The sequence below is a fragment of the Littorina saxatilis genome, linkage group LG2 (genome assembly GCF_037325665.1).
Source record: "Littorina saxatilis isolate snail1 linkage group LG2, US_GU_Lsax_2.0, whole genome shotgun sequence".
Classification (NCBI taxonomy): domain Eukaryota; kingdom Metazoa; phylum Mollusca; class Gastropoda; order Littorinimorpha; family Littorinidae; genus Littorina; species Littorina saxatilis.
Genome location: NC_090246.1, coordinates 1747043 through 1762455, shown reverse-complemented (window position 1 = coordinate 1762455; position 15413 = coordinate 1747043). Strand labels below are relative to the sequence as shown.

The window sequence follows — 15413 nt, the reverse complement described above, 5'->3', positions numbered from 1 at the left end:
CGACCAAAGGCAACAAGCAAACTGGGCGTGCATGACAAAAGATAGTCACACACACACACACTGACACAAACACACTCACACGCACGCACGTAAGTACGCACGCACGCACGCACACACGAACGAACGAACACACACAAACACAGACACACAAGCACACTCACACACACACACACACACACACACACACAAACACACACACACACACACACATACGCATACACTCACACACACACACACACACACAGACAAACACACACACACACACACACACACACACACACACACACACACACACACACACACACACACACACATTCATATCATTAAAAGAGAGATCATGGCGGTACATGTACATACAGTGGGTATTTTTACATTTGTTGTTTGAATGGCATTTCGTCATATATATTTAGAAAATACTAACGGTTTCTCTAACCAATAGGCCTAAGTATTAGAAAGGCGACCAATGGCGTTTGCGGCTGAATTCATTTGATTTTATCATCAGTTTTTAGGGGTATCATGACAAGCAGCACTGTATTTCAGCAATGACTTAGTGGATGGCTTTGAAACTTTCAGAGTATTTTTGGTAAGTTTAGTGAGTCAAAACTTGACTAAATGTAAAAAGCGGGTTTGCATTTCATCTTCACATTCTATCTTTTGCCAACGAGATCCCGTTTATACGGTGCTGCCTTAGGCGATGGACACGCTATTATAACACTATGTACACCTATAAAAAAAAAAAATTAAAATCGCTAAATACCGTAGTTACACAATTAGAGTAAAATTCACTTTTAGGGTACACCTTTACCTGTTGGGTACACACTCACAGTCACGTGGAAATGAATCCCGATCTGGTACGTAGACTGAGGGCAGGAAGAAAATTGCACAGTTTAAAAATAATTCGGATATATCAAACGGGTGCGTTTACATGCACGCAGAGACTACACACACGCGCAGACACACACGCACGCGGAATTACCAGCACAAGCACATGTATTGCACACACGCGGCACACACACATTAACACACACACACACACACACACACACACACACAAACACTACCAAAAACAAAATGAAACTTCTTTGCAAGAAAACAAGCTAGTTATCAGCATACAACAACAAGTCGCGTAAGGCGAAAATACAATTTCCACGTGTTTATTTCACGTGTTTTCTAACCGAAAGTTATGCCACACACACACACACACACACACACACACACACACACACACACACACACACACACACTTTGTCTTTAATATTATGAAGGTTTATTTTTGTAAGTGGGCATTCGGTCAGTGTAGGCATTTGGTCAGTATAGGGTTCGGTCACTAGGTATTAGGTCAGTATAGGGTTCGGTCACTGGGTATTAGGTCAGTATAGGGTTCGGTCACTAGGTATTAGGTCAGCCAACACTAGGTATTAGGTCAGCCAACACTAGGTATTAGGTCAGAATAGGGTTCGGTCACTAGGTATTAGGTCAGTATAGGGTTCGGTCACTAGGTATTAGGTCAGTACAGGGTTCGGTCACTAGGTATTAGATCAGACAACGACACCCCGGCCCTTTCTCCAGTCCTACCTTGGGCGTTGGACTCGCTATTAAAAATCTGTGTACACATATAACTTGAGCGAGAGACGTCCTTCGTCTCAGTGGATTTTAAGGAGTTAAATACCTTAGTTACACAATGACAGCAAAATTGACGTTTAGGGTACACCTTCACCTAATGGGTACAAACTCACAGTCCCGTGGAAATGAATTCCGATCTGGTACGTAGAATGAGGCCAGGTCTCAAATATCTGCCTGTTTTTTTATACTGTTGACTAGACTGATGATTTGGTGCGTGAAAGATTTCTATAGACACATGACCCATTTTCTTCTGCACGCTATGTTTTGTCATGAACCTCCGTCTGTGCCCCGAGAGCACGAAAGGTGTGTGTGACTAGACTGTGTGTGTGTGTGTGTGTGTGTTTGTGTGTATGTGACTGTGTGTGTGTGTGTGTGTGTGTTTGTGTGTATGGTTGTGTGTGTGCCGCGCGGCCCGGCCGTGCGAGTGTGCGTGCGTGTATGTGTGTGTTCGAGTCGTGTGTGTGGCAAAGGGGGTTCCACAAGCACTCGGTATATCGCCAGATACGCGGTTCTTCTTTTATTAGCAGTGTTCAGTGCCTGAACTCTGACCACACCTCACAATTACAAAAACGATATTGCACAAAGACATAATTATATAGAGATCTCATGTTTAAGACTCACACACAGTTCAGCAATTCAAGAAGAGTTCCGGGGAGACCCCCTAGGAGCCAGCCTTCGTCTTCTACATGACGGTTTTGGAAGGTAGTGTCGTAATTTGTTAGCTCAGGTTGCACCAGATCGGTCAATTTTCCTTGTTTTGATCCAAATTTGTCTTCTTACATTAACTTTGAGAAGGTATATTAGGGAAAGTTTCTTTGCTTTCTTTGCTATTTTCCTTGTTTTAATCAACATTTTCCTGGGACCCCCTAGAAAGTTCGACCTCAACTAAACGCTTCGTGTCGTCGATCTGTCCCTAAAAGAAATGTGGAAACCCCCCCCCCCCCCCCCCTAAAAACGATGTGATCCGCCCCTGCAAGGGTCACGGGTTGTTTAATATGTGTAGGCTATCTATTTTGTGTCTATAAGACCAAAAAGCTCAAGGGAAACTCAGGTCTTAAAAAAGAGGGATCCTTAAAATGGAGATAGCGGAGGTGTTAGTCTAAATCTATCTAGTCAAAGTTTCTTATCTTTTTAGTCTGAAATTGTTTGCTCTTTTTAGTCTAAATTTATCGAGTTTTAAAGTTTCTCACCTTTGAAATCGACACACATCGTTTCAAGTGCTGTATGTTTGAAATGGTATTCATGTTCTTTGATTGTCTGTTTTTCAAATGATTTTTTAAAATAGAAAAATAAAGATGCAAAAGTAAACTCCACTCTGTGCACAGTTGTCTTCATAGTGACATAAACATGGTCTAACCACACTAGTTGTCTAACGACACGTTGGTCTAATGGCAAGGTGGAAGTAAAAGAGAGAGAGAGAGAGAGAGAGAGAGAGAGAGAGAGAGAGAGAGAGAGACAGAGAGAGAGACAGACAGGCAGAGACAGACAGACAGAGAGACAGACAGACAGACAGAGAGAGACAGACAGACAGACAGACAGACAGACAGCCAGACAGACAGACAGGCAGAGAGAGCTGAGAGAGAGAGAGAGAGACAGACAGAGAGAGAGACAGACAGACAGAAAGAGACAGACAGACAGAGAGAGAGACAGACAGACAGACAAACAGACAGGCAGAGACAGAAAGAGAGTTTGACTGACTGATCTTTAATACATAAAGATAAGGTTTTAGGCACAGCCTAGTCTTACAACCTGTCCTTACTATATCTGTAAAACACATGAAAGGATTATAATACATAAGTTATATAGTAATAATATACATGTAAACAAGGCGAACAGATAGACAAACAAAACAACAAACAAACAAAAAAACTTGACTAAATGTAAAACGGAGCATCAAAGTTGATATTGTTTTGTCATTTATTTGTACTTAGACGGTTTGCACAGTGTATGTTCTACACATTCTCACACACATTCTCACACACATTCTCACTCACATTCTCACACACATTCTCACTCACATTCTCACACACATTCTCACACACATTCTCACACACATTCTCACACACATTCTCACTCACATTCTCACACACATTCTCACACACATTCTCACACACAAACACACCATGCTCATCCTAATTCGGTACACATTCTTTGTTTTCTTGACACTTCGGCATGGCCATGCATATTTCTGGCAACAACAACACTCATACGACCACACACATGCTTGCAAACATACACACATAGAATAATAAAAGAGGCGTTATACTTCTTCATTTCTTACGTTTGACCAGCACACATCATTATGCATTCATGACTGTTAGCAAAAAAGAATCATGCTGTCACACACACACACACACACACACACGTGCACGCATGCTCGCATGCACACCCACACCCACACACAATCACACACAATCACACTGGTAGCTGGCATCTGGTGTTTCAGTTTTCTGTGACAGCATTTTGCATCTCCTGTGGACAAATAAAGATGAGCTTAACATTACCATACACAATATTTCAAGGAAGAAACAACACTAACTATCAACTTAAAATAGCCACGTCCTAGACAGTCAGAGAAGATAAAATCAAAACTTGACTAAATGTAAAAAACACCAAACTTACAGTCTCAATAACCAGGTACAAAAACATGCAGAGAAAAAAAACCACAGACACACACAGACACAAATAACCAGGTACAAAATCATGGAGAAAAAAATATACACACAGACAAAAACCCAGATGAAAAAGATAATAGCCACAGCGAAAACCAAAGCAAAAGCAAAAATTAACTTGTTCATCGACGAAGCAACAAAAAAGCTCCTCAAGCAAAAGAATGGTGGCAGCATGCGAATGTACTAATTGTTTTGGTCATTTTATTTCTCTCTATATTTTCGTACCTGATGGTTGAGGCTGTTATTAAAGTCCCCATGAGGCAAAAGCCGAATTAAAACCTGGAAACCTTGCAACTTAGCCCACAATGCAATGAAAAGAGAGAGAGAGAGTGTGTGAGAGAGAGAGGGAGAGAGAGAGAGAGAGAGAGAGAGAGAGAGAGAGAGAGAGAGAGAGAGAGAGAGAGAGAGAGAGAGAGAGAGAGAGAGAGAGAGAGAGAGAGAGAGAGAGAGAGAGAGAGAGAGAGAGAGAATGCATTCGTATTGTAAGTATAAGTTAGTACGCTTGCTTGCTTAATTTTGTTGTTGTCGACTGTGTACTTGTTCCTCTCGCTTTGTTGGGTTAGTTTGCTTGTATTTTCTCATGTCATGATTTGTAAATCATGTGTGTGTGTGTGTGTGTGTGTGTGTGTGTTGTCTCTGTGTGTGTGTGTGTTGTCTCTGTGTGTGTGTGTGTGTTGTCTCTGTGTGTGTGTGTGTTGTCTCTGTGTGTGTTGTCTCTGTGTGTGTGTGTGTGTCTCTGTGTGTGTTGTCTCTGTGTGTGTGTTGTCTCTGTGTGTGTGTTGTCTCTGTGTGTGTGTGTGTTGTCTGTGTGTGTGTTGTCTCTGTGTGTGTGTGTGTGTCTCTGTGTGTGTGTGTGTTGTCTCTCTGTGTGTGTGTGTTGTCTCTGTGTGTGTTGTCTCTGTGTGTGTGTTGTCTCTGTGTGTGTGTGTGTGTCTCTGTGTGTGTGTGTGTTGTCTCTCTGTGTGTGTGTGTTGTCTCTGTGTGTGTTGTCTCTGTGTGTGTGTTGTCTCTGTGTGTGTGTGTGTTGTCTCTGTGTGTGTTGTCTCTGTGTGTGTGTGTGTGTGTGTGTGTTTGTCTCTGTGTGTGTGTGTGTGTGTGTGTGTGTGTGTGTGTCTCTGTGTGTGTGTTGTCTGTGTGTGTGTGTTGTCTGTGTGTGTGTTGTCTGTGTGTGTGTTGTCTGTGTGTGTTGTCTGTGTGTGTGTGTTGTCTCTGTGTGTGTGTTGTCTGTGTGTGTGTGTGTGTTGTCTCTGTGTGTGTGTTGTCTCTGTGTGTGTGTGTGTGTGTCTCTGTGTGTGTGTGTGTGTGTGTTGTCTCTGTGTGTGTGTGTGTGTGTTGTCTGTGTGTGTGTGTGTGTGTGTGTGTGTGTGTGTGTTGTCTCTGTGTGTGTGTGTGTGTGTTGTCTCTGTGTGTGTGTGTGTGTGTGTTGTCTGTGTGTGTTGTCTCTGTGTGTGTGTGTGTGTGTGTGTGTGTTGTCTCTGTGTGTGTGTGTGTGTGTGTGTGTGTGTGTGTGTGTGTGTTGTCTCTGTGTGTGTGTGTGTTGTCTCTGTGTGTGTGTGTGTGTGTGTGTTGTCTCTGTGTGTGTGTTGTCTGTGTGTGTGTGTGTGTGTTGTCTCTGTGTGTGTGTGTGTGTGTTGTCTCTGTGTGTGTGTGTGTTGTCTCTGTGTGTGTGTGTGTGTTGTCTCTGTGTGTGTGTGTGTGTGTGTGTTGTCTCTGTGTGTGTGTGTGTGTGTTGTCTCTGTGTGTGTGTGTGTGTGTGTGTGTGTTGTCTCTGTGTGTGTGTGTGTGTGTGTGTGTGTTGTCTCTGTGTGTGTGTGTGTGTGTGTGTGTGTGTGTGTTGTCTCTGTGTGTGTGTGTGTGTGTGTGTGTGTGTGTGTGTGTTGTCTCTGTGTGTGTGTGTGTGTGTGTGTGTGTGTGTGTTGTCTCTGTGTGTGTGTGTGTGTGTGTGTGTGTGTGTTGTCTCTGTGTGTGTCTGTGTGTGTGTGTGTGTGTTGTCTCTGTGTGTTGTCTGTGTGTGTCTGTGTGTGTGTGTTGTCTCTGTGTGTGTGTGTGTGTGAGGTGTTTATTGGAATTGTAAAGCGCTTAGAGGTATGCATGGGGACATGCGCTTAGCTAGAAAAGTGATTTATTATTACTGTTTTATTATTATTTTTATTATCATTATTATCATTATTATTATTAAAGTAGACTGACCTTGGCTATCAAAGTCTCCAGCAGTGCCAAGCCTTGCGCGGCCAGTTTCTTGCATTCCTCGTTCACCTCTTTCTCCACCACCCCTGTGCACCAAGAGAAATGTGTTAAGCGTGCCTAACAAGTTCCGTGGAACCCCCTTTTAAGACCTCCAAAAATCTGAAAAAAGATGGTCTTAAAATGCGGGTAAATATACAAAGGCTGTGAACAGCAAGTCTGAAACAAGTCGCGTAAGGCGAAATTACTACATTTACTCAAGCTGTGGAACTCACAGAATGAAACTGAACGTAGTCCGCCGCTAGTGCAAAAGGCAGTGAAAGTGACGAGCCTGTTTGGCGCGGTAGCGATTGCGCTGTGCTTCATAGCACGCTTTACTGTACCTCTCTTCGTTTTAACTTTCTGAGCGTGTTGTTAATCCAAACATATCATATCTATATGTTTTTGGAATCAGGAACCGACAAAGAATAAGATGAAATAGCTTTTAAAACGATTTCGGAAATTTAATTTTGATCATAATTTTTATATATTTAATTTTTAGAGCTTGTTTTTAATCCAAATATAACATATGTATATGTTTTTGGAATCAGAAAATGACGAAGAATAAAATGAAATTGTTTTTGGATCGTTTAATAAAAAAATAATTTTAATTACAAGTTTCCGATGTTTAATGACCAAACTCACTCATTAGTTTTTAAGCCACTCAGCTGAAATGCAATACCAAACTCCGGCCTTCGTCGAAGATTGCTTTGCCAAAATTTCAATCAATTTAATTGAAAAATGAGGGTGTGACAGTGCCGCCTCAACTTTTACAAAAAGCCGGATATGACGTCATCAAAGGTATTTATCGAAAAAAAGAAAAAACCGTCCGGGGATATCATACCCAGGAACTCTCATGTCAAATTTCATAAAGATCGGCCCAGTAGTTTACTCTGAATCGCTCTACACAAATACACACAGACACACACACACACAGACAGACACACATACACCACGACCCTCGTCTCGATTCCCCCTCTAATGTTAAAACATTTACCGTACTTTCCGGGTGAGAAGGCGCTTCGTTATCCAAGACGCACCCCCGTCTTTTAAAAAAAATTGTAATCCAGTCACCCATTGGACGCAGGGGGCCGATAGGGCGCACCAAAATGACCCAGTTTTTGCCATGAGAGGTGGTTCCCCTGTCATATCTGAGAGAGGAAACACTTCCTGCATCGGGGTCAGTGACCGGTCAGTGACCGACTTTAACTGAGTGAAAATATGTGTGCTCTGTGTGTGCGGCCAGATCAAAGGCATTGTGATAGCTGGGTGGCCTTGTTAAAAGACACGACCTTCTTCCCAGGGGTCAATGACCCAGTTTTTGCCATGATAGGTGGTTCCCCTGTCATATCTGAGAGAGGAAACACTTCCTGCATCGGGGTCAGTGACCGGTCAGTGACCGAGTTTAACAGAGTGGAAATCTGTGTGTGCGGCCAGATCAAAGGCAGGGCAGTACCTAGTAGCTGAAACATGCATTATCACAAGTTGTTTGACTGGTACTCAAGCGGTCTCTTTGATTTTTTTCGTATTTCATACACGGATTAGGCGCTTCGTTATACAAGACGCAGGGGTCGAACTCGAGGAAAAAAGTCGCGCCTTATGACCCGGTAAGTACGGTAGTCAAAACTTGACTAAATGTAAGAAGATGGTCTTAAAAGTGAGGGAGTCTTAAAATGGAGGGTGTTAAAAAGGGGTTGGACTGTAGTCATGACACACGTCATTCCATCCATGAAGGATTTGAGACTGATAACCAAGTGAGACAGAGTGCTAATAATAACATCTTAGAAACAAAGATAAATACAGACAACAACAGTAGCGGAGAATAGTGTTGAACCTGTTCATGACACTTGAGAGAACAAGAACCATTTAAGTGCACAAACAACTTTCATGCCAGAAGACTAGTGTTCCACATAACCACCACACACTAACTCTGCCTCTCTCTCTCATTCTCCTCTCTCTTTCTCTCTCACTCTCTCATTCAAACACCTGTACGCACGCACGTACGCACGCACGTACGCACGCACACACGCACAAACGCATGCACGCTAGCATAAACACACACACACACACACACACACACACACACACACACACACACACACACACACACACACACACACACCCAACAGAATGTTGCACTGACTTTCTAGCCAAGCCTTGGTCTCCATTACGTCCACCTGTAGGTCGGTCAGCAGGTAGTGTGCGGGCAGCACACACACCCACACACACCCACCCACCCACACACACACCCCCCCACACACACACACCCACAAAAGATAATGTTCCACTGACCCTCCAGCCAAGCCTTGGTCTCCATGACGTCCACCTGGAGGTCAGTCAGCAGGAAGTGTGCGGGCAGCACCAGCAGAATGATGGACGTCGCCACCACCACCGCCTGGCGCACTTTGCTGAACAACACACAGGTCACAGAAATATCACCTTTTGTCCCATTCAAGCAAACAAATCTTTCTTCTTCTTCTACGTTCCCAAAACAAATCATTCAAAAATGGATGCTGCCATTAGCAACGCTTGATACAGTGGAGCCACCTTTGAAGACCCCCCAAATTAAGACTACCTCCCACTTAAGACCCTGTTTTCTCAGACTCTTTGTTCATAACCTCTGTACATTTACCCCCTAGGTCTTAAAAGGATGGTTTCTAGTGTACACGTTTCTGAACAACATACAGACCTGTGAAAGAAAAATCACTTCAAGCAAAAAATTCACTTTAAAAGGGATGTTGCCATTAACAAGGCTTGATACACATATCTGAACAATACGTACAGGAATGAAACACAAACTTTTCTCTACTGTACTCACACGTCATGATACATCCTAAGACTCCACTGTACTCACACGTCACGATACATCCTAAGACTCCACTGTACTCACACGTCACGATACATCCTAAGACTCCACTGTACTCACACGTCACGATACATCCTAAGACTCCACTGTACTCACACGTCACGATACATCCTAAGACTCTACTGTACTCACACGTCATGATACATCCTAAGACTCCACTGTACTCACACGTCACGATGCATCCTAAGACTCCATTGTACTCACACGTCACGATACATCCTAAGACTCCATTGTACTCACACGTCACGATACATCCTAAGACTCCACTGTACTCACACGTCACGATGCATCCTAAGACTCCACGTGAACTCCAGCAGCACTTTGCCCATCTGTCTCGCCGCCTGCAACATTATTTACATTTCATTTTACACATACAGTAGACATCACTTCAAACATGTGCATGCTAGTTTGCTCAGATAAAGTGGACATAACTTCAAATAATTTACATTCTAGTTTATATCTCATACTTTCTCTGCATCCACTTCTTCTTCTTCTTCTTCTGCGTTCGTGGGCTGAAACTCCCACGTACACTCGTGTTTTTGCACGAGTGGATTTTTACGTGTATGACCGTATTTACCCCGATATTTAGGCAGCCATACGCCGCTTTCGGAGGAATCTGCATCCACTGAATTAGAATATCACTGTTACTCTGGCGATATAACACGATTATTATAAAACATTATTTTTGAACAAAATATAACATTTTACACAGATCGAGACAGACCTTGTTCTCCGAGACCACGCTAGCGGTCGAGGTGAATAGCAAAGGTTTCTCGACCTGTGTCAAATGTCATATTTTGGTAAGTAAACTTACATTCACATTTATATATTGATCTTTTTTTCATTAGAATTCCTATTATTTTTTACGATTGAATGCACATAAACATGCACTCTTTTGTAGTCTCGGCTATCAGTATAAATATGAGGTCTGACGTCGCATGGCTCAAAGAACAAAAACCAATGTTCAATCGATACAAGCAGGTTCATTGCATGAAACAATCATCCTTATCAGCCAACATATCAAAAGGCCTCTTACATGATCTACATGTTAGACAACAAAGTGACTGCGTTATGAAATCAACTCCACAAGGCTTACACACAAAAAGCAAGCTAACTACATTTCTCATCACACTGACCGTAGTATTAACGGCATTATGCAGAATGATGGCGAGAGTGTAGATCAAACGATGCAACACCATAGCGTCATCTCCCAGCAAGTCAAAGAAGCGTTCCCCTCTGCAGACAAAAGACCATTGAGAAAATTGAACATCAATCATAAGATCTGAATTGATGGGTTTGTAACAGGGACTTTGATCCCATATTTAAAATTAGAGAACTTGGTTCAAACATTTTTTTTTTTTTTTTACAGTACTAAATTTTTCAAGGGATTGCCTCTTGTTGTCTAAGATGTGAGGGGAGTGTTACTATGAATAACTGCTGTGTGGACAGTGCCCTGAGCACTTACCTCCCTTGAGTTTAGAACATTTGCTAATCTTTATGTTTTTTTCCCAACATAATTCACCCTCGATCCACAGAGCAAAAACGGTAAACATGTAATGACACAGTAATGTGCTGAAACACTGCTATCACGCAGTCCCACAGACATCAATGTAGCCGTACTAACGTGAAAGCTAAACAAAGAAAAACAAAACAAAGGTTAATTCTTTAAAAAGAAAACAAAAATAGGCAAGAAAAAATGTACACAAAAATCCAAAATCTATTTCATACTTGTCATAGAATCGCATCAGCGGGTAGAAGAATTCTCCGGCCACGTCACCAAATCTGTTGGCAGTGCCCACAGGCTCAGGCTGGGTACGTCCTTTGCCAAAGCGACGAGTTTTGCTGTCGATTCTTCTCTGCACCACCTGCCTCCATGTCTCCGGGTGTGTGCTGTGGGACTGTATCTTACTGGGTGCTTTTGCACTGTGAAAATCAGAAGAGTACATCAATTTGTTTTTCTCATCTCTACCACTCCCTCCATGTCTCCGGCTGTATCTTGCTGGGTGCTTTTGCACTGTAATAATCAGAAGAGTACATCAATTTGTTTCTCTCCTCTCTACCACTCCCTCCATGTCTCCGGCTGTATCTTGCTGGGTGCTTTTGCACTGTGATCATCAGAAGAGTATATCAATATTTTCCTCATACATTAGGCTACTAATGTGTTATCTGCATGCTTACATACAAAAGCATACTCCTGCACATATTTGTGTATGTGCAAACACAACACGCACGCACACAAGCACACACACAGACAAACAAACATACACGCATACGCATACGCACACACATAGAGACTTAAAAGAGAACACATACAGAAACAAAACATCTGACAATCACGCAACTCAACCCACCCACACAAACAGTTCAACATGACTGTGTTGTAAAGCACTACCATTTTTATTTTTTGAATGTACTGATTTTCTCTTTAAACAGCTTCAAACAAAAGTATTCCAATCATCCTGTCCCCTCCAGTAAATGAAGAAAAAAGTCAGCTCCTTTTCGATTTTACAGCAATCGCTATCTTCTGCACAGAATGTTGTAAAGATCATATACCAGGTGTTCAGTGATCATTATTTACCTGTGGTCTGAAGTTTTTGCCTCAGGTTTCTCTGGCTGTGAGAGCTCTTGTGCTGCAGCAGAAAGAACCTGAAACCAAGTAAAATATACTTACACTTAATAGTAAGGACAGGCTCGATAATACATAACACAAACCTTCAAGGCTGCACTAAGAAGGATTTTGTGAAAGGGGCTAGTCTCCAATTAACCCCATAGAAGTAACGTCACATACTGAAAGAAGAGCAACCGTTTGAGATTCATTCAGTGTTGACGGTGAACCTCACACTGGGCTCAAATGGGGTATTGCCATGAAAGGATTATCTCTCGATAAAAGTGGTATCGCCTTCATAGAAAATGTCAGTGCGGCATGCAATGATTGTGTTTTTACAAGAGATAAGGACCTCTGACCTCCAAGATGTCAAGTCGCTGTCGGATGTTGTAGTTCCTCTCATAGAACTGCAACGTCAGATACTGGGCCACCTGAAAACATAAACATTAGCAAGTTATCAGTGCAAGGAATTTATCACATGCACACATACTAAGCCTCTTATCAAAATTTTACAAAATGATTCTTTGAAATGCATATACTTGAGACTGCTTGTTCTGTTCCATGGTCTATTTCTTATGCCAGTGTCAGATAACCATCGACCAAAAACCTTTGTGAGCTTCTGTCTCAAGCTCAGTTACTTCCCTTTACAAATAGTTTGCCAACAGTAAATATTTGTACGTGTATATACAGAGCTTACAATGTGCCTCTGATGTATAAATGAATGCACCACACATGCAGACATTGTTTGTTTGTTGTTGTTGTTCTTCTTTGCTGTTTATTGAACGGTTAGTTGTCCGTTAAAGCAAGTAACCCAGGACGTCAGCTGACGTCCTACATGCAGCAAAAGGGTCAATGTAAAAATGCCTCTTTAAAAAATGAAAAATAAAACTGTGAAGATATAATACTCCTCATAAAAAAATCCAAGTCTAAAGCCCCAAAATCTTCCCTTTCTTCTCTACATCGCGTTGGATTGTTAGTTAGATTCTGTCATATTGTCATCTCATTTTGTTTGTCAAAGAGTATTAGCATTATTTTGACCTTGACTGTACCTGTATAAAAGGTGTTCTGTGTATATGTAAATATATTATCACACTTAATATAAGGCATAGCTTGTTGTGCGGTACCAAGTTTATCTTTTGTATCATATGCCACCCTATGTCATCTAAATAGAATCATATTCAAACCAACCCCCCGCGGGTTAGGGGGAAGAATTTACCCGATGCTCCCCAGCATGTCGTAAGAGGCGACTAACGGATTCTGTTTCTCCTTTTACCCTTGTTAAGTGTTTCTTGTATAGAATATAGTCAATGTTTGTAAAGATTTTAGTCAAGCAGTATGTAAGAAATGTTAAGTCCTTTGTACTGGAAACGTGCATTCTCCCAGTAAGGTCATATATTGTACTACGTTGCAAGCCCCTGGAGCAATTTTTTGATTAGTGCTTTTGTGAACAAGAAACAATTAACAAGTGGCTCTATCCCCTCCCCCCCCCCCCCCCCCCCCCCCCCCCTTTCCCCGTCGCGATATAACCTTGAATGGTTGAAAACGATGTTAAACACCAAACAAAGGAAAGAAATATTCAAACCAATAAAAAAAAAGCTCTGACCTCTTTAGGACAGTGCACAGCAAGCGCCACCATGGAGCGATACCGCTGGGAGAGGAAGTCAGGGACACCACAGGTCTCTGTCGTGTGCAGCAGAATCTTGCTCAACTCTGCGGAAATCTGTTTCAACAAACACAAGCTGGAGTTCTGTTGTTCAGACACTGAGACTTTCAAGACGCAAGTCAAATGTCCGGCAAGAGATCATAAAATTGTTAAAAAAAAAATTAAAAAAAGAACAAAAAAGCATAAATAACTGTGCAATGACAAGGTTTACCTCCTGATATTGTGTATTCTGTAAAAAAAAAAAAAAAGGACTTACCTCTGTGATTCCATCAGGCTTGCTGCGAATCAAGGCCTCTGCTGCCCCCAAGCTGGCTTCAAACCTGTCCACCTCCTGACTGTTCAGCAAACCTGCAGTCAAATGTGAACATCCACTTGCAAGTCAAATGAAGCCAGGGTTACTGTACATAAACTCACACATGCACACACACACACACACACACACACACACACACACACATATATATATACTGAACTCCAAAAGAAACGCAAGTTGAAATTTCAAGAAATTTAATCTCATTCTTTGGCATTTCATTTTGACGAGATCGAATCGAACGAATTTCACGAAAATTGGTACAAAGCATCTTGGGGCAATGTTCTTTGATTGTCACTAACAAAAAAATGTTACCGAAAGAAAGTTCTCACCGCCAGGCTCAGTAACGCGTGTGTCCCCCATTGGCGTTGACAAGGGCCTGACATCTGGCTCTAATGGAGCGCATCAGGCGGTTGACAGTGGCCATGTTGATGGTGGTCCAGATTTGCCTGATGGCCTGCTCCAACTGGGGTGCGGTTGTTGGCCTCGGCTGGAAGGCATTCAGCTCCCTTTGCAAAATGTCCCATAAGTGTTCAATGGGTTTCATATCCGGGCTCAGGGAGGGCCAGGGCATCACCCTGATGTTGTTCTGCTGCAGGAAGGCCGTGGTGGCCCGCGCGGTGTGGGGGCGAGCGTTGTCCTGCTGAAAGGTAAGGTTGCCGTGGAGTTGGAAGTACGGCACGACTGTGGGTCCCAGGACCTGGTTGATGTACCGCTGTGCATTCACGCTGTTTTCGCGCCCTGGGCCGATACCTTGGAAGACCACGGGGCCCACAAGACGGTTGAGGCCTATCCCACCCCAGATCATGACGCTGGGGCCTCCCCAGGCGTTGTATTGCAGGATGTTGTTGGCGGCGTACCTCTGGTTGCGTTTTCTCCACACCCTGATGCGGCCGTCCGCGTGGCTGATGCAGTAGCGGCTTTCGTCTGTAAAAAGGATGTCCCGCCACTGCCGCTGGTTCCAGTTGAGGTGTTGATGTCCCCACTGCAGTCGCTGCTGCCTGTGCTGTGCAGTAAGCAATGTGCGGCGAGCAGGGCACCTGCAGTACAGGTGGTTGGCTGACAGCCGGCGTCGTGTCGTGGTGCCCGAGATGGGAGCGCCATGGGTTCCAACGGTGTTCCTAGAGGTTTCTGTAGCCGGGAGGAACGGTTGGCGCAGGTGCTGACGGTAGATGACCCGGTCCTGGCGAGCAGTAGTCACACGAGGTCGTCCGCTTCTAGCGCCATCCCCGGTGCTGCCGCTGGCTTGGAATCGGGTCCACAGACGACAGATGGTCGAGGTTGCCACGCCCATGACATTTGCAATGGCAGCTGGGCGATTTCCAGCTTGCAATCGCCCGATTGCTCTCTCCCGGTCAATGGCGCTCAGTCTTGGCATGCTTCTACTGTACAAGTGGCTGATTTCAGACAATGGACGGAGACAGGTTTTTGTTCCTTGTGTGAGCTGAGTA

At 43.3% G+C, this 15413-nt stretch overlaps 1 protein-coding gene across 1 annotated transcript in view; it reads right to left on the bottom strand.

The window, feature by feature from the left end:
• Positions 1-3328: 3328 nt before the first annotated feature.
• The window catches only part of LOC138957581 (telomere length regulation protein TEL2 homolog), a 35607-nt gene continuing 23522 nt past the window's right edge, over positions 3329-15413 (bottom strand). Inside the window, exons 12-21 of the mRNA XM_070328679.1 lie at positions 13909-14000; positions 13593-13709; positions 12349-12420; positions 11963-12030; positions 11113-11307; positions 10521-10620; positions 9661-9725; positions 8811-8926; positions 6486-6568; positions 3329-4095 (exon numbers count right to left, since the gene is read on the bottom strand). Of these exons, the coding sequence (XP_070184780.1) occupies positions 4066-4095; positions 6486-6568; positions 8811-8926; positions 9661-9725; positions 10521-10620; positions 11113-11307; positions 11963-12030; positions 12349-12420; positions 13593-13709; positions 13909-14000 (938 nt within the window). The 3' untranslated portion in view covers positions 3329-4065. The remainder of the gene's footprint in view (positions 4096-6485; positions 6569-8810; positions 8927-9660; positions 9726-10520; positions 10621-11112; positions 11308-11962; positions 12031-12348; positions 12421-13592; positions 13710-13908; positions 14001-15413) is intronic.